Source organism: Microtus oregoni, unplaced genomic scaffold (assembly GCF_018167655.1).
Source record: "Microtus oregoni isolate MIOR12 unplaced genomic scaffold, Mior012 000268F_ref0000432, whole genome shotgun sequence".
NCBI lineage: Eukaryota > Metazoa > Chordata > Mammalia > Rodentia > Cricetidae > Microtus > Microtus oregoni.
In genome coordinates, this window is record NW_024544947.1 from 28,293 (window position 1) to 43,727 (window position 15,435).

Genomic DNA, 15,435 nt, shown 5'->3' on the forward strand with positions numbered 1-15,435 from the left:
AGCTACATTCTGAGATTCTGTCTCACGAAAGAAAACAGGGAGGTAGGGAGAAAGGGAAGGAAGGAAGGAAGGAAGGAAGGAAGGAAGGAAGGAAGGAAGGAAGGAAGGAAGGAAGGAAGGAAGGAAGGAAGGAAGGAAGGAAGGAAGGAAGGAAAAGGGAAGGGAAAGGAAAGGGAAAGGAAAGAAAAGAAAAGAAAAGAAAAGAAAAGAAAAGAAAAGAAAAGAAAAGAAAAGAAAAGAAAAGGAGATGAAGGGTCATGGCCCCTCATTTCAGACCTTTAATTCAATCCCACACACAAATCTTCTTTGAGGCTGGAGAGATGACTAAGTGGTTAAGAGCACTTGCTGCTCTTCCAGAGGACCGGAGTTCAGTTCCCAGCCTCCACATGGTAGCTCACAAATATCTGTAACTTTAATTTCAGAGGACTCAAAGCCTTCTCCTGACCTCTATGGGCACTGCACACACATTCTACACAGATCCTTGCAGGCAAAACACGCATATACATAAAATAAAAAATAAAGCTTAAAAAAGAAAATGTCACCTGGCGGTGGTGGCACATGCTTTTAATCCCAGCACTCGGGAGGCAGAGGCAGGCAGATCTCTGTGAGTTCGAGGGCCAGCCTGGTCTAGAAGAGCTAGTTCCAGGACAGGCTCCAAAGCTACAGAGAGTGTCTCAAAAAAAAACCAAATAAATAAATATAAATATAAATAAAAAATAAAATAAAATAAAAATAAAAAATAACAAAGGACGCCACCTTGTGGCACATGCATGCGTGTGGTGCGTGCGCGCGCGCACACAAACATTCACTGTATATGACCTGGCATTTTCATAAGGCTTTGATCAAATATTCAAATCTTGTGGTGATTCTAGCCTGGAAAATGTCTTAAGTGATCCACCTGGTTTGCTCTCTGATGCTGTGATAAAACACAGACCAAAAGCAAGTTGGTGGAGGAAAGAGATTATTTACTTGGCTTACAGGTTACAGTCCATCCTCTGGGGAAGCCAAGACAGGAAAGTGGAGGCAGGAGCTGATGCAGAGGCCTTGGACGGGTGCTGCTTACTGGCTTGTTCATCGAGGCTCGCTCAGCCTGTTTTTTTTTTTCTTTCAAGGCATGGCTTCTTCTTGAATCTGGGAACATTTGCCTAGGCATGATATCCACCACTACCCACTACAGTGAACTGGGCCCTCCCAGTCAGTCACTAATTAAGAAAATGCCTCCGGAGGAGGGAGGAGGGTGAGTGGGGGAGCAGGAGGGGAATGGGAGGTGTAGTAATAAGAGCAGCGGGCTGCGTCCCCAGCACCCGGCCGCCCACATGGCTAGCTCTAGCTTATGCCCCGAAATAATTACACGGAAACTGTATTCTTTTAAACACCGCTTGGCCCATTAGTTAAAGCCTTTTCTCGGCTAACTCTCGCACCTGGACTAGCCCATTTCTTATAATCTGTGTAGCCCACGAGCTGATTTACCAGGAAAGATCTTAACCTGCGTCTGTCTGGAGTGGGAGAATCATGGCGACTCCCTGACTCAGCTTCTTTCTCCCAGCATTCTGTTCTGTTTACTCCTCCCACCTATGTTTTAACCTTTGAGGGCCAAGCAGTTTCTTTATTACTTAACCAATGAAATCAACAGATAGAAAGATGACCCTCCTCCATCAGGGAGGAGGGGAGGAAGTGTAAATTTTTGAATGGAAAAATAAAACATATTTTTAAAAAAGAAAATGCCCCCATTGACATGCCCACAGGTCAATCTGATGGAGGCAGTTCTTCTGCTGAGGTTCCCTCTTTCCAGGTGACTTCTTCTGTGTGTGGGGAGGGGGCGAGGGGGGAGTTGCTTGAGATAAGATTTCTCCAAGTAGCCCTGGCTGTCCTGGAACTCACTATGTAAATCAGGTTGGCCCCAAACTCACAGAAATACGCCTGCTTCTGACTCCCAAGTGCTGGGATTAAAGGCGTGCACCACCGCCAACTGGCTTTTCTGCTGTTTTTGTTTTCTTGTTTTGTTTTGTTTCCAAGACAGGGTTTCTCTGGGTAGCCCTGGCTGTCCTGGAACTCACTCTATACACCAGACTGGCCTCGAACTCACAGAGATCCACCTGCCTCTGCCTCCTGAGTGCAATCAGCCAGTAGTGCCGTGAAGATCCTTCACAGAAATCCTGTGGATCATGGGACTAAAACTGCTGGCAGAAGGGAAAATGTTATAATTTAAATATGTTTGCTACATTGGTTATGGATTTTTAAAGTTATGTGAACAATTAAGTAGAAAACTGAAGTTTTTAAAGATTTTATATTTTCCTTTGTTTTCATGAAGTAAGATTTTTCCCTTTGCTGGAAAAATGATAAATTTGGCTCTAATATATATACTATTACAGGATTTTTTCATTGTTTAAAGCAACTAGATTAATCTAAATATATGTGTTCATCCATATATAACTATATATGTGTATACTTGAGATTTTCATTGACTCAATTATATGAAATAAGTAATTTTGAGATTTAAAATAAAATCCCAATAATATTTTTAAAAAGAAAATCTAGCGTGATTAGTCATGCGCCCTATCAGCAGTCCCTGTCGTTCTTCTTGTAAAATACAAAGGAATATTTTTGTTAACTATGATATAAATGTAAGATTTTAGTATCTCTTGAAACATTTTTAAAATAAAGGAATCCCATCTTATTTTTAAGGTGCAAATGATTTTTTTTAATAGGTGAAATCAGAAGGCCTTAAGAACACTGCTGGTCTGCCAGGTGACCCGGATTTGATTCCCAGCACTGCCAATAGGGGGCAGTGCCTATTCTCCAACTGTGCCTCCTCAGGGCCAGATCAGCCACCTGCCTCAGGTGGCAAAGGGTTTGAGAGGGAGGGAGGTCATCTCCCCCTCACCCACTCTACCATATTCCAGATGAGGGCTGGGGTCTGATCTCCCTCAAGCATTCCCATGGCCTGATCATCTGTACCCCCATCAATGGGGGTCAGCTCTACAGTGCTGCCTGGACAAAGTGCAGGGCCTACCTTCCTGAGTGCTGCAGTCTGTGAGGGGCAGGATCAGCTCTCCCACTCTTGGACCCTGGGACCAGCTTTTCCCGCCTGGAGTAGGTAAGGTGCCTGGGGCAAGGGGTATCTCTCCCTCCTCATGCTACCATGGGATAGACCATGGGCTAGCTCTCCACTCGCATGTCTTCAGGGTTGAATCACCTGCACCCCAGCTCTGCTGTGCTGTCCTGGCAAGGTGCAGAGCCTGTTCTGAGAGCTGCAGTGGGTGGGGGCAGGGCCAGTTCTCCCTAGTGCTTCAGCCAGTGAGGGGCAGGACCAACTCTGTGCAGCCCAATCCTCACTGCTTTCAGTGGTGACAGGAGCCAGGGACATACCACAGACCACAGAGGCAGCAGGATCACAGACCCAGCCAGTTCCAAGCCAGACAAGGGCCTTAGGGACAGCCCAGGCCCCCAGTGAAACCATGGCCCTGGTAGCAGCACAGGCTCCTCAGATCTCCATGGCTCCAACAGAGGCTCAACCCCCCAACAGTGATCTGACCCTTGGTGGTGCTCAGGCCCTTGATGCGTCTGAGTGGCCCTTAGTGGCAATATGGGCCATGGATAGCAATACAGGTCCCTGCTGTGGTTGGACCATGGGCTCAGACAGGGTCCTCGGCAGGGGCCCAGGCCCAGATGTCACAGTGGCCCCAGGTGGCAGTGCAGGTCCCTCTGAACAGCATGGCCTGTGAACACCTGTATGGCCCAGGTGTCAGCCCAGATCCTGAGCATCCACACAGGAATCTCAGACATCAGTGCAGACCCCGGCTGTGGCAGGGTCACTGACCCAGACTTGGTCCCTGCTGCAGCTCGGGCCCATATGACACCCTGGGCCTAGGTTGCAGCACACGACACTCAGGTCAGTATGGGTTCAGCAGTGGTACAGCTCTCAGGCACCAAGAAGGCCACAGGGTGGGAGCCCAGATCCTGGGCATCAGTGTGGTGTTTGGTAGCAACACGGGTCACGGACATCAGCACAGACTCAGGCTGTGGTAGGACCACAGGCCAAGACATGGAGATCTCTCCTGGGTGGTGACAGAGAGGGAAAGCTGGCAGGCTGAACCAGACCAGCTACCAGCCAGACCCAGAATCAGGACAACAAGGTAGCCCACCCCACACCCACCTCATCTATGAGCCTCTAGAGCACGTGACAGCACAGACCCAAAGCTGCAGGGTCTAAACAACACGGGGGGTGGGGGGGAGCAACACAGGATATCCAAGAGGGTCCTAGTCAGGGCCCAGTACCCACAGCGCAGCAGAAACCAGAGGCCCCGGACCAGACCAATGACTCCGTGCAATGAGCACTTTCAAGAAAAGGGCATATATGTGTGGACTGAAGGGTGACCTGTGACACAGCACAGCTTCTGCACCGAGGTTTGAGGGGTGTTTGATTTTTTTTGTGATTTGGTTCGGGTTTTGATTTACTTTTAAACTTTATTTTGGCAGGGGAGATTGCAAGGGCAGAGGGCAGGAGCGAGGAGACAGGGGAATGAGTCATATTAGGATGTGTGATGTGAAATTCACAAAGAATCAAGAAAATGTTTTAGAACTAAATACAAATAAAAGCAAGATGTATGAAAAAACTGGAGATGTCATTAAAGATTCAAGACCCACTCCGCAAGCAGTGTGGCGGTTTCTCAGGAAATTCGGAATCAACCTACCCCTAGACCCAGCAATACCACTCTTGGGAATATACCCAAGAGATGCCCTATCATACAACAAAAGTATATGCTCAACTATGTTCATAGCAGCATTGTTTGTAATAGCCAGAACCTGGAAACAACCTAGATGCCCTTCAATGGAAGAATGGATGAAGAAAATATGGAATATATACATATTAGAGTTCTACTCAGCAGTAAAAAAACAATGACTTCTTGAATTTTGCATGCAAATGGACAGAAATATAAAACACTACCCTGAGTGAGGTAAGCCAGACCCAAAAGGAGGAACACAGGATGTACTCACTCATAATTGGTTTCTAGCCATAAATAAAGGACATTGAGCCTATAATTCGTGATCCTAGAGAAGCTAAATAAGAAGGAGAACCCAAAGAAAAACACATAGTCATCCTCCTGGATATTAACCTTCATCAGGCGATGAAAGGAGACAGAGACAGAGACCCACATTGGAGCACCGGACTGAAATCTCAAGGTCCAAAACAGGAGCAGAAGGAGAGAGAGGACGAGCAAGGAACTCAGGACTGCGAGGGGTGCACCCACATACTGAGACAATGGGGATGTTCTATCAGGAACTCACCAAGGCCAGCTGGACTGGGTGTGAAAAAGCATGGGATAAAACCGGACTTGCTGAACATAGCAGACAATGAGGACTGCTGAGAAGTCAAGAACAATGGCACTGGGTTTTGATCCTACTGCACGTACTGGCTTTGTGGGAGCCTAGGCAGTTTGGATGCTCAACTTACTAGACCTGGATGGAGGTGGAAGGTCCTTGGACTCCCCACAGAACAGCGAACCCTGATTGCTCTTTGGGCTGATGAGGGAGGGGGTGTTGGTTGGGGGAGGGGGAGGGAAATGGGAGGCAGTGGCGGGGAGGAGACAGAAATCCTTAATAAATAAATAATAATAATAAAGAAAATAAAGGGGAAAAAAAGAACCACTCCGTGTTGGTCAGTATCGTGTCTACCCTTTCAGCTCTCTGTGGTACCCATGAGACAGCCTGGGATCTTCCAATATCACATGGTATAGAGGGGCACTGAACAGCAGAAGCTGGGTTTCAAGAGTTCCAAAGGCTGTAGCCCCCAGTGACTTCTCTAGACACACAAGGGGCCATGTTCTCCTATGCAAGGCTGGAATTCCTCAGCAGGGTCCTGATCAGAAGGGTTCCCCAATCCCTCTGAACTCCTGCTGCAATCTGAAGCCGCCATGCAAAAGGGGACATGCAAGAGGGGCACCTGCAGCTCAGGAGAGCAGGGCTGTAGCTCAGTGGAGTTCTGTCCTAAGGGCCTGAAATGCAGGGCCACTTGAGAGACAGGATAGAAACACCTGCATTACCAAGGAGGCTATGGGACAAAGCTGTATGTTCACAGAATTTCTGAAACCAACATGGTTAACATTTTAAAAACCAAATCATGCCCTTTGCTCTCTGCTTGGCAGGAAAATGAGGAGTGACAGACGGAACTGATAAGATGAAATAAGAAAGGGATCTCTCTCTCTATGCCTCTCTCTCCCTCTTTCTCTCTTTCTTGAGACCAAATGCCCAAGGCAGGATTAAAACTCCCTCTGAGACAAAGAAGGACTTTGAAGCTATTATCTTCCTGTGTCAGTGTTCAGCCTGGGACAGCCTGTCACTTTATGCAATTGGGGAGCTCAAATCCAAGCTTTTAGAAATTCTTGCCAAGGACTCTGCACAATGAGCTACATCCCCAGCACATAAATGAGTGTCTTTATAATCACAGAAGGAAGAGAGAAAAATATTTCCCAGGTCCTGGGGACCTCAACAAAAGGAGATTCAGGTCATACAGTAAAAACAAAGGGCAGGAAGCAAACATATGCAGATTTAGCGGTGAGGTAGTTACCAGAACTGTGAGGTAAGTCTTATCCTGGAAGAATTTCAGCACCAGGGCTCCAGAATATTCCCAGCACCAAATAGAGTGTGTCTGGACAGACACTAGTACTTTAGGGCTCCTTCCATTTTAAGAGTGACCAGAACATGCTTGGAAAAGCTGGCTGCCTTGGAACCAGTCTGACCACCTGCCAGGAAAGGGGCTGCTTGACTCTGGGATGGAAACCAGGCACAAAGGCCTGCTCTTGACACTCTGACCATTCACAGAAGACGTTAAAAATGCGTTCAAGAGAAAGGTGAGGAACCTCAGCACAGGTGTGACTATTCTCACGCTTTGCCAGCGCTCATGAAGGCTGGACGGTACTACTAAGCTCCTCCTCAGTAGCCCTGGTGAAGATGAGCCCACCGATCTGCCTGCTGAACAGCCCCAGGTCCTGCAACCCTGCCCAAGCTCCTGCAAAGTCAGAACACGGAAGCAAGGCAGGATCTACCTTGCTGGGGAAGTTCAAAGAAGAGCCTCCCAGATAAACACATTACTTAGTACCCATTCTCTGCCAAGTTGCAAGGACCCAATGTCAAGACTAAGAGATATTGTCCTCACATCTCCACAAGGTCTTAAAGGCTTCTGGTGGATCTTTTCTTGCCCCCTGCAAATCGGTTCCTGTGGTTGACCACCACCCGTTCCCTAGGAAGATAGTCACCATGGTGAAAGGACTCATGAAGTTGCAACTCGGAAGGCCCCTTCTATTCCGTTGTCCAGGTGCCACCCGTTCCCGCACAAACACATGCAGCTCACTCAAGCTTCAGGCTGCACTCAGTTTTGCCCCTGAGGATCGCAGACCATAACAACTGCAGGCCAACCGGAAGCCAGGACGGCATGGCCAGGATTGGATACATGCTAATAAGGACTATGAGGGGGGGGGGGGACCCGGAAACCAGGAAAACCCCTGCGGGTTGAGGAGCCTCACTCCCAGAGCGGTAGAGGGCTCCAACTCAGAAGCTATAGAGATATAGCAAGTCCTTGAGGCTGAGAGACCTTACTTCCGGAACGTCAGGGAGCTCCGGCTCCGACACGTCAGAGGCACGACGGACAGCAAGCCATAAGCCACTGCAACGCCGGCATTCTGGAAGGACATGGAGCGTCAAAACTTCGATTACCTGCTTTACGTGGGACTTGACGACGACGATGACAACTGGGATGGTCAGTGCGTGCTAGGAACGGTGGGGTGGTGCTGTCCATGGGGGGAGGAGCGTCCACAGAGGCGGCGGGGCAGGCCCCGTGTACTGGCGTCGCCTGTTGGCGCTCGACTTCACGGGATTTCGCATCACGAGGCCCTGTCACCTCGGTGCCCTTTCTGTTTCCCACTTCCAGAGGCTGAGGCATCGACGGTCTTGCAGGCTGGAGAGGGACGAAATGAGGAAGCCAGTGGACCGGGCCAGGCTGGGCGCGGAGCCGCAGCCGCTGCAGCCATAGCCGCAGAAGCAGCCGGAGCAGAAGCAGGAGAAGGCCCCTCAGCTGCTGGCGCAGCAGGCCCCGTGGATGATGGGAACCAAGAGGGCGCTGTTGGTGGCCATGGCCAGGAGAATGAGCCACAGCCTCAGGAGCCAGATCGTGGGGCCATGGGAGACAACCAGGCTGTGCTGTCCTTGGCCGAGCGGTGGTCCTGTGTTCAACCCGTGAGGGTGCTGGTGCCTGAATTCCGAGTCCATTACCAGCACAGGTTCACCTTGGCTCAGCTCCAAGAGCTGGAGAGCGCCTTTCAGCGCAGTCAGTACCTCACCACTGAGGAGGCGTGAGTAGCTTGCCTAGCTTGCTCTGTTGTTTGTTGGGCCTCCAGGTTCCACTCTTGTCCTCGTTTTATTATATTTTTAAATGTGATTTTTTTTTAATTTCTCTTATTTAAGTCCTCAGTGTGTGTGTGTGTGTGTGTGTGTGTGTGTGTGTGTGTGTGTGTGTGTTGTGCTTGCATGTGCATATCCACAAAATTGCACCTATGGGGAACAGACGACAACTTTCAATAATTGTTTCTCTTCTCCAATCACGTGTGTCCCCGGTGTTGAACTCAGGCATGCAGGCAAGCACCTATTTGTCTGAGCCATTTTGCTACAGTGGTGAATGCGAGGGTGATTGCAGGGCCAGCCTCAGCTACAGAGTGGAAGGTTATCTTTAGATCTCCTGAGTGACTTGGGAGCATGGGGGTCACTGGAGAGGGGAGAAGGGGAGAAGAGAGGAGGAGAGGGGAGCAGACAAAAATGTGTAGCCCAATAAAACCAATTTAAAAAAAAATGAGCTGGACAGTGGTGGCGCATGCTTTTAATTCCAGCACTCAGGAGGCAGAAGCAGGTAGATCTCTGTGAGTTCAGGGCCAGCCTGGTCTACAGAGCTAGTTCCAGGACAGCTAGGGCTCTTACACAAAGAAGCCATGTCTCGAAAAAACAAATAAACATATACACACTTATGTATGGTTTTTACTACATATAACATATAATATAACATATATTAATATATTATATTATCTAATTGATATATTAATGTGTATTAATATGTTAATATACTTTGACATATTATTTAATGTGTTATATAACATACTATATAAATATATTATAGATTAACCTATAATATATTTATATATTATTATACTACATATATAAATATACAATATATTATAATATAATTTATATAATGATATAATATAGCATGATGTAATAATTGTTATATTAATGTATTAAAATACATTAATATATTAACATATTGATTTTATTAATACATAAATATGATGTTTATAATATAGTATAATGTATGGTGATATAGTGTACATTAAGTACATTAATATATGATATATAATATATTGATATGTATATTATTACATATTATGTATTATGTGTTATATATTACATGCTTATTATATATTAAAGACCAAAATATATGTTATATAATTTATAACATTATATTATAATATATTGTGTTACTATATATGTTGTATATTAAATATTATATGATATTGCTGTGTTATATGTTAAATATCATTTATGATATATTGGATATTGTATGATATATTAAATATAATGTATGACATATTAAATATTACATATTGAATATTATATGATCAACATTAAATATCATATATCATTGTGTAATGTATATATTTGGTTTGTAATATATATTAAAAATGAAAATAAAAAACAACCCGAGCTGAGTGGGGTGGTTCAGATTTTTAATCTCATTGCTTGGGATTTGGAGGCAGGTAGATCAGAAGTTCAAGGTTATCTCAGTTCTATGATGAGTTCCAGGCTAGCACCATATCCATTAGGCCATTTGTGTTGAGAGTGAAGCTATATTCCACCATGCTGTTTTTTTTTCTATCAGGGGTGGAGAAGTGTGGGAGTGCCTTTCTCTTCTGACTTTCTGATATAAGACCTCACTCTGTAGCAAGGCTGTCCAGGTACTTGCAAGGAGTCTTCTACCTCAGTTTCCAATGGTGCTTGGAATTCAGGACTGTGTGGCTAGTGTTGTGAGATTTTATAACATTCACCTTGGGCCTGCTATGACTTTAATATTTCTTTACCTTGATTGGCAAGATGGCTCATCAGGTGAAGACACTACCAAGCCTGAGATCCTGAATTCCATTCTGAAGACACACATGGAAGAAGAGGACTCCGGCAAGCTGTCCTCTCGCCTCCCATATACACCATTGACACATACACACATTAAGAAAAGAAATAAGTGTGATATTTCATTTTTCTGATGATTAGCAGGTTGGAGTACCTTGTGTATTATTTGAATATTTAAAATTCTGGGATGCTTCCATTAATCTTTATTTGAGCTTCCTTCTATCCTGACAAAACATGTCACCTGGGCTTTCCCTATGTACATTTGTTTTGTAGTTTTTGCCTTGTTTTGTGTTGGGTTTAGTTTTTGCTGTTGTTGTTTTAAGTCTCCTGTATGACTACACCTAGTGTTAGGAGCACTGTTTTGAGGATTTTACTAGACAGTGTTAGTGGCTTTCAAATTGCTTATTAGAGATATACTTTGGTTTGCATATCTACTAATGGTAATAAAATAATTTGTTCTAAAACTCTCAAAATTCTCAAAGCGAATATCAGAGAAGGTAGAGAATGAGACAAAATATTTCGAAACACATATAAAATATCTTTCTCATATTTAATTTTACATATCCATAATTCCAAATACTGAATGTCTTCCATTTTTACCCTCAGGAAACGATTGGCATCTTGCTTGGGTGTAACTGAAGCCAGAGTGCAGGTCAGTAAGCACGGAACAGCCATTTGGGAGGAAAGTGATTCTAGATGTTACTTTATCTGCAGGTCCTGTTGGTCCTCTGAGTCAAAATTTGTGTTGCTTTTTTAATTTTCCATGTTTCATATTGACTTTTAAATATTTATCTCTAAATTGTGTGTGTGTGTGTGTGTGTGTGTGCGCGTGCGCGCGCGCGCATGCACATATGTGTGTGTGCACCCAAGGGAGCCAGGAGAGGGCATAAATTTCCTGGAGCTGGAGTTACACGTATGTATGAGCAGCCAAATGGGTATTAGGAACTGAACTCAAATTCTCTCCACTCCACGTCCCTAATAAGCAATTTCATAAAACACTAATATGAACAGCAAAAACTTCAAAAGAAATGCTCCTAATGCCCCAAAAGAGTATCAGTTTTACAGTGTATACATATATATCCTGCATATTTATATAACATTCGTAGAACTATCTTATATATTATGGGTACATATTTTCTAAGCTAAAATGCATACATTCATAATTCAGCCACAAGATACATGTATATGTAGTACATATGTACTTAAGTAGTAAAAATAGTTTAGTACATTCTTTGTTCCTTAGGAAGTTATGTGTCTTCTGGAAATGAGCCATTCCTGATTAGTAGGGCTTTCTAGTTCCATTTTCTACCCACCAGGACCACAAATCTCAAAAGACATTTTGAGTGACCTAGAATGATGGTTTAGTGGTATAATATATAAATATAAATATATTATAGACTAATCTTTAATATATTATGCAACACATAAAGTATATTAACATTAATATATCAATTAGATAACATATTGACATGTTATGTATTATATGTTAAATATTATATATTATATGTAGTAAAAACTATACATATGTGTGTATGTATATGTGTATATATGTATTTGTTTTTTCAAGACAAGGCTGTCCGGCCCTAGCTGTCCTGGAACTCACTCTGTAGACCAGGCTGGCCTTGAACTCACAGAGATCTACCTGCCTCTGCCTCAAAATGTCTTTTGAGATTTTTGGTCCTGGTTGGTAGAAAATGGAACAAGAAAGCCCTACTAATTAGGAATGGCTCATTTCCTCAGGAGCAAAGAATTACTAAACTATTTTTACTGCTTTTTTTGGGAAAAGATGTGTGTGTGTGTGTGTGTGTGTGTGTGTGTGTGTGTGTGTGTGTGTGTGTCTGTATTTTTCATTTTTGAAATTTAACCCAAAAAATATTCCAGGAAAAGATGGAGAGGTTGGGCTGGGTCTCCTTCAGATGGCATTTGCTACCAAGGACAGTGGGCAGCTGGCCAATACCCAGGCTACCCCAGCCCACTTCTCCCTGATTACTCCAGAATGGGAGAGACAGTGGAGGTGCAGCTGGGAGCAGGGGCCAAGGGTGGTGGCTCTGGGGTAAGAAGCTGGGCTGAGGCTGGGGAGAGGTGGGGGTTCCCATGTGCAGTCATCTTTGCGCAGTGACAGCCTCGAAGCTGTCAGGGCTAAGAACCTACATAGGTGTGGGTGTGGCAGGCTAAACAGGACGCTGTAGCCAGGTATCTGGGAAAGGCAGGCTTGGGGCTGGCCTTCCCTTCTAACTGATGGTCTGCCGGGGTCGTCCATAGCCTGTCATGCCAGCCTGTGAGGCCCCTCTGTTGCTGCCCATCTGAAGGCCAATGACATGCTTACCCTCCTGCTATATATACAAGTATCTTGTGGCTGAATTATGAATGTATGCATTTTAGCTTAGAAAATATGTACAGATAATGCATAAGATAGTTGCATGAATGACAGTTATGTAGGATATATATGCATGCATTGTAAGACTGATTTTCTTTTGGGGGTTAGGAGCATTTCTTTTGAGTTTTTTTTTTTTTTTTTGCTGTTCCTATAAGTGTTTTTTGAAATTGCTTATTAGGGACATAGTATGTTTTTATTTTTGCTAATGGTGGAGGATAATAAAACAAAATTACCAGTAGGGTTTTTTGTTTGTTTGTTTTTGGAGGCAGGATTTCCCTGTGTAGCTTTGGAGCCTGTCCTGGAACTCACTCTGTAGACCAGGCTGGCCTCAAACTCACAAAGCTCTGCCTGCCTCTGCCTCCCGAGTGCTGGGATTAAAGGTGTGCACCACTCCCCAGCAAGGCTGGCATTCTTTAAAAAGCATTTCTCTGGGGAGTCATAACGTGTTTGTGATATATAAATTACCCAAATAAGTGTAGCTAGGGGATCCATGACACTAATTTTAAAAACTAATAATAAATTCTATCCTTACAGGGGGAATTGCTGATAATTTACAGGCTGAACTCATATAACTAATGAAAACTTATCTTATGGAAACGAAGAAAATATCCAGTTAAATTACCTACTCCTACTGGGTTTTTAAAATTTTTATTAGTCTCTGAAAATTTCATACATGTTTTGATCATATTTGTCCTCCCCCAACTCTTCCTCCATCCACCCAACTTTGTGTACCCACTTTTTATAACTCATCCAGACCAATTTGTGCTGCCCAAATATTGCATATCTAAGACTATATATATATATATATATATATATATATATATATATATATATATATCTGAGATTTTCTGTCCTGCCCAGTACCCGCAGTCATTAAGTTCCAAAGAAATCACACAGTGGTCTACATTAGTTATAAACTGATTGGCCTAGTAGCTCAGACTTCTTATTAACTGTTAAAACTTATATTAGCCCATTATTCTAGTATATGTTAGCCACATGGCTCGGTACCTTTTTCAGCAAGGCAGTCACATATTGCTTCCTCTGCAGCTGGATAAAAGACTGCAGAGCAATGGGCTTCCTTCTTCCCAGAATTCTCCTGTTCTTGTGGCCCGCCTCTACTTCCTGTCTGGTTGTCCTGCCTATACTTCCTGCCTGGCTACTGGCCAATCAGTGTTTATTTAAAATATAACTGACAGAATATAGACCACTGTCCCACACCATGTATACACACAACACACACACCCTGATGTTCCAAGAAAACAGTTTCCTTGTGGTCATGCACAGCCTCTGGCTCTTACAGTTTTTCTGTCCTCTCTCCCAAAATGATATCTGAGCCTTGGATAAAGGCATGGAGCATATTTGTGGATGACAATTCTTCAAACTCTTATTTTCTCTGCCTATTATCCACTTGTAGTTCTCTGTGTTGATCACCATTTACCGAAAATAGAAGTTTCTCTAATGAGGGCTGAAAATTCACTAATCTATGGATAGAACTATAAGTCATTAGGAGTCAGTTTAATATTATTCTGATTTAGCAGTGTTAATAGTCATATGTTCTCCTCTAGGACATGATCTATCTGGGCACAGGTTCTTGGCCTTAATAATGGTGCCAGCTATGGGATTCAAAGTGTCATCTGACCTATATCTAACTGGCAAGTACTGGTTACTACAACTAGGAAAGGACAAAGTCTTTATTAGTAGAGGTTAAAATTCTGCAGATTCCTGCTGTTTTTTTAAGTACTTCAATTATTTACTACACTAAACCTTTTCCTTTTCCCCAATCACTGTAGAGATGGTTTTTGAAGAGGAGAGAAAAATACAGAAGATATAAGAGACTGTGAGCACCCAGAGGTTCTCCTCCGGCTTCCCATAACCTCTTTCTCTGAAGATTGTGGGGGAGACCTAGAGTGCCACTCTCACCAGGTGTCAGATGCTCATGAGATTTGGCTGCTGCCAAAACCCCGCTAATACATGCTGATGTCCTCAGTGCTTCTGTTTGCAATAAAGAAGTGAATGCCCACTGTATTTGTCTTGTGTGTCTTCTGAGATTGTTAAGATACATGTCCAAGTTATCAAGGAAATGTCATTTAAACAGGGTGACAAGGTCTCTTTTCAGGAGGCAACACCTCTAAGCCATAGTTAGTTAGCCCTGTGGATTGCAGACACTTTCCAGTTTCTGCTGTAGGGTAGCACTGACATACATGTTCTTGTTTGTCACCCTTCATACTATGCTCACCCCGCTCTTACCATAGAGGACTGCAAGGCTACAGGAAAGACAGGCAAGACCCTAGGAAGAAAGAGTGCTTTTTCCCAATACAGATGATGATCCGTGACCCTCCATACTCAGGATTTCATTCTGGCCCTGGACTCTGACAGAAACTACTCACAGGGTTCACAGGACACAGGCAATGATATGGTAACTAGGCTCCTCCTAACTGTTTTCCCTACCCCACCCATTTCTGTGTGGAACTTTAGTGGCCATAAGTGGCATGGGTCAACAGCCAGTTCTGTCCTAGGTCTTACATTTTGCTGCCACCAATATTCTGTTATTACACCCTTGTCCTCTCAGCCCTGTGTTTACAATAAAGAGCTGACTTCTCAATATCTGTTTCAAGTGCCATCTGAGATGGCTAAGGTATGTGTCTGTGTTACCAAGGGAATGACATTTAGGTAGACCATGCAGATGTGACTTTTCCTGGTGTTGACAGTTAGGAGGACCTCCTCTTGTCTGCAAACTTTTCCTCTCCTCCTTCTCCATCTGCTGCAGCTGCGACTTCTCTAGACTCAGCTTACATAAGTGTGGGCTTCTCTTCATCAGCTCCTGCTACAAGCTCCATAGGATGGGAGGCTTCACCTTTGGAAAGAAGGAAGGGAGAACACAGAGCTGAGGA

General features: G+C 44.2%; 1 protein-coding gene across 1 annotated transcript; it reads left to right on the forward strand.

Moving 5' to 3' along the window:
* The first annotated feature begins 7,481 nt into the window (after positions 1-7,481).
* Positions 7,482-14,531, forward strand: LOC121445680 (rhox homeobox family member 2B-like). Its single transcript, XM_041647830.1, has 4 exons — positions 7,482-7,756; positions 7,928-8,348; positions 10,774-10,819; positions 14,335-14,531. Exons 1-4 carry the CDS (start codon positions 7,690-7,692, stop codon positions 14,383-14,385), a joined length of 585 nt encoding a protein of 194 aa, XP_041503764.1. The 5' UTR covers positions 7,482-7,689; the 3' UTR covers positions 14,386-14,531.
* The last annotated feature ends 904 nt before the right edge of the window (positions 14,532-15,435 follow it).

Bases quoted from the DNA above. Each gene is read 5' to 3' on its own strand.
- LOC121445680 (XM_041647830.1), top strand. From the start codon at position 7,690: ATGGAGCGTCAAAACTTCGATTACCTGCTTTACGTGGGACTTGACGAC. The intron at 7,757-7,927 runs GTCAGTGCGTGC...TCCCACTTCCAG, and splicing joins CGACGATGACAACTGGGATG to AGGCTGAGGCATCGACGGTC. The intron at 8,349-10,773 runs GTGAGTAGCTTG...TTTTACCCTCAG, and splicing joins TACCTCACCACTGAGGAGGC to GAAACGATTGGCATCTTGCT.